This window comes from Ascaphus truei, chromosome 18 (genome assembly GCF_040206685.1).
Source record: "Ascaphus truei isolate aAscTru1 chromosome 18, aAscTru1.hap1, whole genome shotgun sequence".
Classification (NCBI taxonomy): domain Eukaryota; kingdom Metazoa; phylum Chordata; class Amphibia; order Anura; family Ascaphidae; genus Ascaphus; species Ascaphus truei.
This window is the reverse complement of record NC_134500.1, coordinates 14,296,887-14,308,987: the sequence shown is the minus strand read 5'-3', so window position 1 is coordinate 14,308,987 and position 12,101 is coordinate 14,296,887. Positions and strand designations below refer to the sequence as shown.

The following is a 12,101-nucleotide window of genomic DNA, read 5'->3' as shown; positions in this document are numbered from 1 at the left end:
CTTTAAACAGTGGTGTGCCATTTATAATCCTTTTTGTATTCTTGTTTGTATGAGCATAGGAGAACCTGGACTGCCCAAATAAATAAAACGAAGTTGACCTTTTTACAGTATATAGGAAGTGCCTTTACCATTTTTCTCTATTGAATATAATGATAACAGGATATTCTCGAATAAAAGGGTGTAATTTTTCTTCTCTCTCTCGTACAAATCTCTGCAGGGTCTGAACTGCATATACTATATGTATTATATGTAAGACACTTTTTGACAAATTTAGCACAGCTGCAGACATAAATAAAGCTGATTTGTATCTGGCAACGTGGCTGAGAATCTGAATGTTCAAATGTTTACGTAATGAGAAAAAATGTATAAATGAACCTGCTCAGAAAAATGTGTACTTCTGATTTAAAACTAACAGATTGGTTATCCCAATGCAGAACTATGTGGCTGTGTAAAGGAATTGTATAATGTTCCCAGAATACATCATTCTTCACCAACAAAAAAAAATGATCATTTGAACAGATGCTGGAATCATTATAACGGAGACAGAATTCAAGATTCTGAATTATGTCCAGTACGAAATAATTGTAATTAATGATTACATACTTTTTTTAATGTAATTACTTTCTCTAGGCATGTAGGATACGTTCCATGAAACATTATCTGGTATGGCCAGCTGGTTAACCACTACTCATATACACAGTAATTAGAGTTACAGTATGCTAAATATTTTGCCTGGAATGAGATGTTGAATGTTATTCTATAGTCTAATCACGTTAGCAAAGAAACAAAAGTAATCCTCACCCCTCATTGCCATTATGATATCACATCATCAGAGAAACTAATCAAAAATCATATAGAATTCAAATGTACGATTCGTGACTTTAATGATCACATAATCAAATCGAAATGGTCCTTTCTGAGGAATAACCATTAGCCACAAAGTAGAAGTATAGGGATACTATAACATAATTTTTATAACATACTTTTTAATAACATGGTAAAACTAAGTTATATTTAAAGAGGTAATCCAAGTGGCATCTATAAAAAAAAATATATTTTTTATCTTAACATATGCAGCATTTAATTGCCTTTATTAAAAACTAATGACCTAAGCTGCTGATTGATTGGTTCTCTCGTGTTCGATCAGCAAGGATCCTGCTTCCCAGGGTTCACTAAATGGCCGCCTTTCACTTTCAATTAATCCTTCAGTCAGTGTAACTTGGCCTCTACAATGTATCCTTATATTACTTAGGTAACATCATCTACTGTTACAGTTTGCAGCTCAAACGGCTGGGAATATTGGCAACAAATGATCCCAAACAGGAAAGTGTTGCAAAGATCTTGCACTACTGGGGAGGTGGGCTAAATCTGCTATAGAAATCACAGGATGCTCAGTATATTAAAATTCATAAAAATTGAATTAAGAGTTGAATGTAAAAAAACATGTAAAAAAAACTACAGAACTGGTTAAAAAAAACATGTAGGATATTGCTTGGATTGCTCCTTGAAGTGCAAGTATAGTATTTTTTTCTTACACTTTAATTTAAAGGAGGAGGTTTACTCTATTCCTCTTTATTTACTCTATTCCTTATAATCAATAGATTTTAACACGCTCATGGCTTCTCTGTTGTAACACCTGCAATTAAAGTCAGCCACATACATGGCATGAGTTGCAAAAAGTTTGAAACAGCAGCACATTGTGAAAAAAAAAAAAATGCCTATAGCGAAACAAAAATCAGGTACCCCTGGGAAGACTGAACTATCATTTACCGCTGCTATGTGTATTACTAAAGCGAGTGCGTTGTCTGTGGCTTCTGTTTCTTTGCCACGCACAGGAAATACTGACCCAGTAGCTCACGCATACGAGAGCATGTGCATCAGGTGCGGGTACGAGTTATCACACCTGTTCCGGAGTTCATGGGCGTGAACGGGAGTGAAAGCCGGAAGCCGTGCCAGCACTTGATGCGTGTGCCCCATCGTTCGTCTAAATGTTAATCCCGTAGGCACCACATATATGTCCCGCATCGCAGGCTATTGACTATATCATTCTTTTGTTTCCTCTTTTCTCTACGCAGTGGTTGTGGTGATACAAAGGGCGCAGTATAACATGGGCAGTGTGGGATGTGCTCTGAGGGTCACCTTGGCGTGGTTGCAACCTTAACATGTTTGGGCCAAAAGATTTAACTAAATCAGGGGTGCGAGATTTTTTTTGGGAGGGGGGGGGGTGGAGGCACTGTGCTTACAGAAGCCCCGCACTCTTCCCCAAAGCATTTCAATTAAATGTCGGGGAGCGCGCGCAAGGCCTCGTTAACTCACTTACCTTGTCTCCGGCGGCTTCTGGCGACGCATCACCATGTCAAATGACGCTGCGTTGCCATGGCAACCTGATGTTACATGACGTCAGAACGCCGGAGACGAGGCAAGGAGGTGGAGGGCGCAAGCAGGGGGGGGGGGGAAAGCAGGCAGGGTGGCGCAGGGGAGAACGTTTGCGCACCCCTGAATTAAATGACCCACACTTATGAGAAGAAAATGTGTAAATAAACAAAACATGTTGTCATATTGGATGTCCATTTCGGCCTCTTTGTTTACTGTTGTATATTGTATTTGAGGTCAATTTCCTAGTAGCAGTACAGCTGGTACTATGAAGTATGTAAATATATAATACCATGGGTTTGGGTTTTGTGCTTGCTAACATTGTGTATTTCTAGTTACACAGCTCCAGCATGATCATGTTCTCAGCCAACATGTCAGCTGCCAACACGGACACATGATTGCAATTACATGTTATAGACTGCTTCCAAGAGCCAAAGAGTGACACACAAACTGTTTGATAAGATGTTATTATTCTTTTATGTTCGGAATACAGTGATTTTCCCCCCAATTGTTGCCAGTTTCAAACAACAAAAGGTCAGTGAGCTCTGTGTGTGTGTGTTTGCAAAACAAAACAACAAATCAAGCTGTCTCAGGGATACTGCAACTTGATGGTAAACAAACGCGGAGAACGTTTGCAGATATGCTCATTTTCCCAGGATATCCTTCAGATTAGTTTTCCAGACTGTGATACTTTTTATTTGACCAATATGAAACGTATTCCTGGGCATTATGTAAACAAGGAGTAGGACCACAAAGTGTCCTCTTCATGTGTTATAGGTGACACATCTGCAGTATCGAATCTTGTGTGCACGCAACTCATGTACTGTACAGCATGTGTGATGGTCAAAATGAAAGAGAGACTTTTGTGGTCTTGTATCCTCGTGTGATGGTCAAAATGAAAAAGAGACTTTCGTGGTCTTGTATCCTCATGTAATACAACATACGCAGATAGACCCATATATTCTAAGAAGGCCATCAAACACTGTACAGAGCAGGGAGGTGTCTCATGGCTTAGCACGGGCTACTTACATAAAGTACAGTAGAGCAAATCTTTAAAATGGCGGCATTTTAAAGGATCTACACTACATGATTCCTGGAACTCTCTACTAGAACATCATTTCACTATTTAGCTTTCGGTAGTAATGGCATATGCCAGGGGTGGCCACCTCCAGTTCTCTAGGGCCAGCAATCGGTCAGGTTTTAAGGAAATCCATACTTCAGCACAGGTGGCCCAGTCAGAATTACTGAGTCACTGATTGAGCCACCTGTGCTGAAGCAGGGATATCCTTAATACCTGATCTGTTGGTGGCCCTTGAGAACTGAAGTTGTCCACCCATATCATATGGTAACCAATGAGGCATGTGACCTACAGAATGTTTTGGGCCTCTATGTGCTAACACACTTGAAAGTATAAGCCACACTGTCTTTAAATGCATAAGGCACAAGTGAAAAAGGGTGTAGGGATGTGTACAATGAAGCAACCGGTTGGAGAACTCCCCAGTGTGAAATCTGAGGAAGTATGCAGTATTACTGTCAAAGTGGGCCAGCTCCTTCTCTGGCACCCTCTATCCTAGTTCCTTCCAGGAACTCCTCCTAGGAACTAATGGAGCAAGAAGAGAATGATGATCCAGCTAGCAGTAATGTCAATACTGTAACTTCACAAAGAGAGGGTGAGCTCCAAGCAGCTGCTTCTTCACATCCCACCTTCAGTAAACCTCACTCCCCCAAGCCCTAACCTCATTCTGTTTCCCCTACGTCTTGATCTTGCACACAACTCGCATCTGCCTACTCAACATGTGAAAACAAACTGAGGGGTGAATGCATTTAAGTGTTACAACAAGAAGAAGACAAAAGGAGAAAGAACCAACAAAGTTGAAGGAGACTAATTGGGAAATAAAGAACATAAAAGATTCATTTGGGGGGGGGGGGGAAGGGTTGTATTTTTTCCCTTTTTTGTTTACCATTTTAATAAACCAGGGGACATCTTATGCTTCCTTTGTTTTCCATAATTTGCATAAAGTCCAAAATCCAAACCTATCGAGTCCCACCAAAACATTAAAAAGAATGTAGATTTAAAAACACCAGTAAAAGGGTCCTTCCTTAAGATTCCACATAACAAAGATAAACATATGTAAAATGTTGAAGTGATTAAGTATAATTTGTCAGTTGCCCTCCTCTGATAAAGGTTGAGTTTTATTCAAGTAGGATTGGAAGAGGCTTACCTTCGCACTTTTGAGTTATGTCATTAAACTTGTGTCCAGGTGGGCATTTGCACTCAAAAGATCCCACATTGTTAATGCAATTTCCTCCTTGACACATCCCAGGTATTGCTTGGCATTCATCCACATCTGCCACAAGACAATAAAACGAACGTTTGTATATATGTCTCAGTATAATCCAGGGGTTATTCAATATGCTATGAAGAAGTCCCCCTTGATCAGGAAGATTTCAGCTCCACTAAAATGAAGCAAAGGGAAGACCCCTTGGCAGAATACAGGTTGCAGAGACGTGGGTTTTTGTGTGCTCAGAAATGGTGAAATAAGAAAACTTGTAATGGGAGGGATGATGGTTTTTACGTATCTATATTAGTTTGCTAGGGCATTGGTGATGAGGGCACATCCAGTGGAATGTGCTAGAGAAGGAGATATGGAAGGGAGACACCTGGACAGCAAAGGAGACAGGGTTGGTGTGCTGGAGAACCAGGAAAATCCCCAGTGGGGCCGACATCCCTGGTGGGTCTCCCCAGCAGGCATTCCGAGTCCAGGCTCACCTATGCCTTTTGTCGGTGTTGGCGCCCTGTAAAGACAGGAGGGGGTTTGGGGCCAGGGATCCACAGGAGTCGGAAGGGACCCTACAGTCAGATTCCCTGGTGGGCCCTAAATGCCCCAGTATGACACTAACAAGTGGAAAGGAGGCAAACTCTTTAAAGATGCCTACTCAGCATCCTCCAGACAAACCTATGGTTAATACCCTGCTGGGGCCTTAGACCCCCCACCTATCCTTGTGTCACCCCCCATCCCTTTTAGAGCGTAAGCTTCTCGGAGCAGGGAATTTATTACCTATTATTTCATTATATTATTCGTTGTATGCATTTTATATTTTGTTCTTATCCCCATATTGTACGGTGCTACAGGATATATTGGCACAACATTAAATAAAAGATAATAATAAAAAATATATATATATTATTAATAGGCTGTGAAGGGAGAGGAGCCTTTCCCCCAAGGTGCCAAGTGTCCCAGGTTATCCAGGACAGTCCTAGTTTGCAAAGGTTTGTACAGATTCACAGATACTATAGGTCAGGAAAATTGCAGATATGATAAATACAGTAGCTTGTTAAAATGACATAAAAGGTTGTTTGAAAGCACAAAAACTGTGATTCTTTGAAATGGGATCACAGTTTTTGGGCGGCCGCTTACTCTTACCTCCAGTATACTGCTGGGTCACATAAACCTGTTCAGTCAGAAATGTGTTGGCGTTACCCCATAATTGTAAGCATTAGCAAAAACAGCAGCAAACACCAAAACATTTTATGATATATGGAGAAAAATAAAATCAATACATAAAGGTGGAATAAACCTAAACTCGCTGGGGCTGTCGAATTCACCAAGGAATTTCAACCGAAAACAACTCATTCAACTGTCTCGGAGATATATAGAATAAGCCCAAAAGAATCCAGCAAAACTGTGCTAAATCCTACCTGCTTGCAAATACTTTGGTGGAAAAAAAAAGAGAGGATAAAACTGTGCAAAATTCCCCCCACCGTGCTGGAAAGTTAGATTACTCAACAGTTTAGTATATGGCTGCCTCTGTTAACTTTCTTCTGCTTCCTGCCAGACATCCAGACAATAAAAGAATTTATACAGCTGGAAGTATTAGACCGAAAGCCAAAAACTGTGTCAGACCTTTCTATCAGGAGGCCATGCTCAGAAATAATGAGCAACATCTGGGTGGATTCAGTGATCTGAACCCGACTGCAAACTCAAGGAAAATAAAATCTTGGTTGAGCCCTTTTCGATGCATACTTTCTTTTTTTTTTTTGACAAGTTGTTGCAAATTCTTTCAAATTAAATCTATTGTCTGCAGATCTGACGAAAAGGGCAAAAATGATGGCGTTGTATGTGCCACGCTCCTTGAGCATTGTTTCAAATGACATAGATGTTTCTGAGGTCATGTGTGTTAAAAGATCCTCCATCAACTCATCAAATGAGAACGTTCTTGGCAGTGAGAAATTCATTAAGATGTTGGCTCCTTGGAGTTACTGACCTGAGTTACTAATGCACTTACTTTTACATCATGCACTCAGTCAATCATGAAGTAATGCAGCTGACACTGTTTTTCCATTCTTTCCACCCTATGCCGGAGAATGAAATAGGACAGGCCATCCAAACCAATGTAACTCAATTAAGATTAAACCATTAGCAGTTTCAGCAGCTCGATGCGGTTGCGTACCTTGACATGCTCCCGTTCGGATGTTTGGAATGAAGCCACGGCGGCAAGGTTGTGGCTGAGCGGGGCACATTTCACAAGGGTGGCCCCAAGCTCTTCCAACCGTGGCACAGCACAACGTTTTTGTGCACACTATGCCGCTCAGCTGCCCTTGGCACATCTGGTTGCTCACCACTGTAAAGCAGGGCCCGGTCCTGTAATCTGTAAAGAAAAAAAGGAAGAGGTGTATAAGAAACGTTGATGGACGTGTAAAGCCAACCGTGGCTAAGGATTCTATAGAATGCAAGCAAAATATAAAGTGCCATCTTCAATTCTTATAGTAAGGCCAGGTGCCCAATGGCACACACCACAGCACAGCCCCAGTGGCTGTGTGTGTGGGCACCCAAAGCGCTGTGATGCATACGCTGGCAGGGAAGACCAGAAATTTGTCTTCACCCACCGCGAAGTGATCACGTGGTCGGCGCACAGCCAATGGAAGGTCAGATATGCCCCATCATGGCCGCAACCCCCGTCATGGCCCCGCAACCATATATTCTGTGCTCAGGACATACTTGAAAACGAGATCAAACTCTCAGTGTATTATTTCCTAGTAAAACATTTTGTAAATAAAATATTTTTAGGAAGGAAAGGTATACGGGGATATGGTGATATGGTAATAAGTTCAACATAGGAGGTATGTTGATCCAGGGAGAAATCTGATTGCTAATACTGGAGTCAGGAAGGAAATAATGGTTAAATGTGTCAAAACTCTAGTCCTGTGCCCCACGGAAAATCTGTCTGCAGCGCTGCCAGGCAGTGCAGTATCGTGCTTGTGGGGGGAAAACATGCTTAATAAAGCCCCAAACTGCCCGACAGTGTGTGCAGACAGCATGGGCGGTATAGTTGTGAATTACTGGAGGAAATTCTAAAGTCAGGTCCCACAATGCCTTTCTGCTTTGGATGCAAAGCATTGTGGGGAGCGACTTTGGAAGCTCATGTTGTAACTGACAGCTATACCACCCCATGCTAAGGTCCAGGTTGGGGCCTTACTAAGTGCGCAGTCCCCACATGGGCTCGGGAACCCACAATACTGCCATTACAGATTTTTTTTGGGGGGGGCCACATCCTTTGGATGTTGTAGGGCACTGGGAGTCTGCAAGTTTGGCCCAAAAAGGCCACACCTGTCGAACTCATAAGGCTTCCTGACCCACCTGTTCGGAATCACAGCTTTACACAAGATCTTTATGCTCTTTTTAACAGTGTGGCTACATCTTTAACCCCTTATGGGTTGAAATAGCATGATATGGAGTAGATGGCTCTGCTGCTTTCATGGAATTATTAAAGATTTATTCTACACCCATCCTTAAACTACAATATGTGCATGTTTTGTATATATCTCTCATAAAACTGGTTTTAATAACCAAGGAAAAACAGAAAGAGGAAGATACAGAAGAGTGGGCAGTTTAAAGATAGTGGAAGAGCAAGCTGACATGAACAATAAAGCATCTGTGATATACCGTAAGTATTTATAAACATGTAATAATTGTTGGAATAATAGATCATTAAACAGGATATATTTTTCTGGGCATAATTCAATATCTGTGGTAACATGCACACATCTTTGGGCTTTGCCAAATCCATGGTCTATACATTGACGAGGATAATTCAAATGTAATAAAAGACCAGGAATATAAAAAGAAAGCTTGCCCATTATACAAATCCATAAGCCCGTAAAGCAAAATAAAAGATTCCAACAAGAACTGTGACTCCCATTGCCCAGTACAGGCGCCACATCAGTTATACGGAGCTACAAAGTCCTGACGAGTCTCCCAGTGAATATTGCCATAATAGCGGATACAAATGTAAAAAAAAAATCCAATACAGAAAGCCTTTAAGTCCCCACTAATCAAACGAAGGAGAAAAAGAAATCACCTAAAGTCCTAGATTGACCAGATAAACAGGAAATGACATACGAGTGGGGCATATTCCTAAAGTGAAGACATATTAAAGATCTCAATATAACTTGACATACTAATCAATTTGGGGCCGAATAATTTTAATTCATTCCCACTCATTGAAATATTAGACATATATTGGCTTGAAACTGCTGTATCGTTAACATGGAATGTGCTGTATAATTTGTTGATATATCTAGTCACAAACAATCATGTTTTGTACTGCAATGCTTCCTTTTTCAATTATTTTTGGTACAAATAGTCTGCATTTAAAAAACAAGATATCCTGTGTAACAAACAAATGCGGTGCGTGAATGGCATCCATACACCGTACATGGAGCAAGCACCAATGTTTCCATGGCATCACCGACATCTGGATTACATGTCACTTCTCTGGAGGGTGGAAACTTGGCAATGGGAGAACACAAACAATAATTGACATTGGCACTTCGTTTTTTGGCATTGTATCATTGTATGTTGTAGGGCACTGGGAGTCTGCCAGTTTGGCCCAAAAAGGACACACCAGGCAAAACCTTGCACCGATTCGGCCAAAAAACTTTGCGAAGGGGCTTGTAAGAGCACGACACTTCTGCCTTTTTCTCCTTCCTCTTTTCTTGGCCAAGAACACCATTTCCTCCTTGTATCTACCTTGTCTGTCCCCCACCCCATCTACCACAGACCGCATGCCTGGCAATAGAAGGACAGGGTATTAGGCTGTTTAAAGACTTAAGTATTATGACGGAATGAAGATTATTTTTGATCAGGTTAATGTTTAGGAAGATTGTAGTTGTGTTGGAGATCCTGGCTCTCTACTCTAGTACCACTCTGTTTCATACAGATCAGTACTGCTCTCCTCTCTCTGACCTGCTGAAGTAAAAAAGAGAAGGAGAGAGGAAGAGTCAGCACAGCTGGGGAAACATGGAGAGCAGAAAAGATGCTGCAAAAGTGAAAACTTTCCTAAAAAGCTCCGGTTAAGAGCAACTATTATTTAAGGTGATTTGAATTTGTGATGAATGGAACCTACAAGTGGTGGCCATTGCAAAACAGAATTGGCCCATGTTTACTAAGCACTGCTATTATTATTTATTTTTTTCCTACTCTAAAAGACCCCTTACTGCTCATTCAAGTGAATGGGCCATGCATCTTCTAGCACCAACAGGTGTCTTAGGGAATAGTACATGAAACACAGACAGAGCCCAGTGCTACATCCATTGACACTGATACACGGTCCAGTGCCTAAATATAAATATATATATAAATATATATATATATATAGTTATATAGTTATATATATATATATTTAGGCACTGTACCGTGTATCTGTGTCAATGGATGTAGCACTGGGCTCTGTCTGTGTTTCATGTTCTGTCTCTGGTTTTAAATATATATATTGCCATGCTCAGTAGCACCCCTCTGTGACACTTATACGCATATATATGTTGTGGTTATTTTGGGGGTTCAATATAAGCTTATTGGGGTTCTGTATGTCTTAGGAAATAGCACTGCTTAGTAAATATGGGCCACTGCCTGTAAAATGGTGTGCATAGATGTTTTGTATTGCTAAGAAATGATCTGAAGCATAACAGATTATTGGCACACAGAATGTGCCCCAGGTACCTTCTATGTGATGAAAGAAGCAGTTTTTGTTTTAACAGTCTTTTCGAAATGTCATAACAGGGACCTTAAAGTCTTTGGAAAAGACGATTCTGTTGGTCAGATAAAAAAAAAATCCAGTAAATAGAACCAAAACATTCGACGTGAAGAGAGTCTGTGTAAAATCTGCAGTGTATTGTTTCAAACCTTAAACATTGAGAAAATGAGCTCCACATGGTTGGAAGTGGAATAAGGTGGGGAAAAGATGTGACTTTCAGCCCTCAGCACTGAAACGTGCTGATATGCGATCAACAAGCGGAGTGCTATTGTGTGTTGTTTGAACAGTTCAGTGCCAGGGGGTCTGCAACGTGTTACAGTAAGGCAGCAGGCCCACGGATCTAGCTCCATAAGCAGCGCGGTAATGCGGAAGAACTCGTTCACGCGACACTTCACCAGTTTACTGGTAATAATGCTGCCACCGGGTCAGGCCTGTGGAAATCCTACTGCCAGCTTCTCCTTGTGACCATAAGCAAGTCACTTTATCACCCTTTTCTGGAATAGGGAATATGTGCAGATGTCGCCAACGTTATTGCAACTCTTGGCGCTGTCCCGTAGGGGGGAATCGCGTGATGGCCCCTCCCCCTTCTAACACACGGCTGATTCAAAACAATGGGTGCTTCTCCCGCCGTGTCTGTCCCACCGCAGCACACTACGGGTTGCAATATTGTTGGCTGCAGCTATGTATATTTTGTAGCCGTTATTGTAGCAGTGTTTAAAATCAGCGCTATGTAATATGTTCATATGTTGCCATGCTCTTCAATTTCTTCCAGAAAATGATTCACTCACTCAATAAATCACATTGTAACAAGAACTTTTCCTGAATTGGGTAAGACAGTTCAGCGCCGAAAAAGGTGTCAAGAGCAAACCAGCCCAATAAAAACGCATCGACTAAAACTTAAGGCAGGGGTGCTCAACTCCAGTCCTGAACCCCCCATCCCTCCCCCCATCAACAGCTCAGGTTTTATCAAGATATCCCAGCTTCAGCACAGGTGGCTCAATCGGAGATTCAGTTGAAGATTGAACAACTGATTGAGTCACCTGTGCTGATGAAGGGACTGATTAAACCACCTGTGCTGAAGCTGGGATATCCTGAAAACCTAACCTGTTGGGGGTGCGTGAGGACCGAAATTGAGCACCCCTGAGTTAAGGCATTGAAATGTTCTTTCCTATGCTTAAATCAAACTTATCCACTTGGTCTTTCCAGCACTTTAGATTTCCTCCACACAACTGATTAGTATCAGAAAAGTGGCATTTCTGGATAGTTTTCATAAGGAACATTAGTGCGTTACAGCTAAGGAATATAAACGCTTAAAAGAAAATGAGTGACCACCCTACCAGAGGTATGAAGAAGCATTTGAATTTTAGTAATATTCCATCTGGACCTTAGAGCTCCCTTCCCAGAAACACAGATGGTACTTATGAATGGTGAAACTTAACCGAAAGGTTATTCTGGGTGAATACAGGAATCTCTATGACTACAACACAGAAATCCACAAAAGGAAAAATATGTCATTTCAACTGTACCCAAATACATTTGTGAGCCAGTTCTCAATGTACAAGCACTTGCTGATCATCTTTGTTCGTCTATACTATACATTAAGCGCAGGGGTGCGCAAACTTCTTGAGCTGTGCCCCACTGCCCGGCAGCCGCAGCGTTCACGCCCCCACCACCCCCCTTTCCAAGGACTCGCG

The 12,101-nt window shown here is 41.5% G+C and overlaps 1 protein-coding gene across 1 annotated transcript in view; it reads right to left on the bottom strand.

Annotated features, from left to right (window-relative positions):
• Nucleotides 1–12,101, bottom strand: part of FBN1 (fibrillin 1) — a 141,288-nt gene that overhangs the window by 85,514 nt on the left and 43,673 nt on the right. Inside the window, exons 7-8 of the mRNA XM_075575645.1 lie at nucleotides 6,826–7,023; nucleotides 4,596–4,721 (exon numbers count right to left, since the gene is read on the bottom strand). Coding sequence (XP_075431760.1) covers nucleotides 4,596–4,721; nucleotides 6,826–7,023 — 324 coding nt within the window. The remainder of the gene's footprint in view (nucleotides 1–4,595; nucleotides 4,722–6,825; nucleotides 7,024–12,101) is intronic.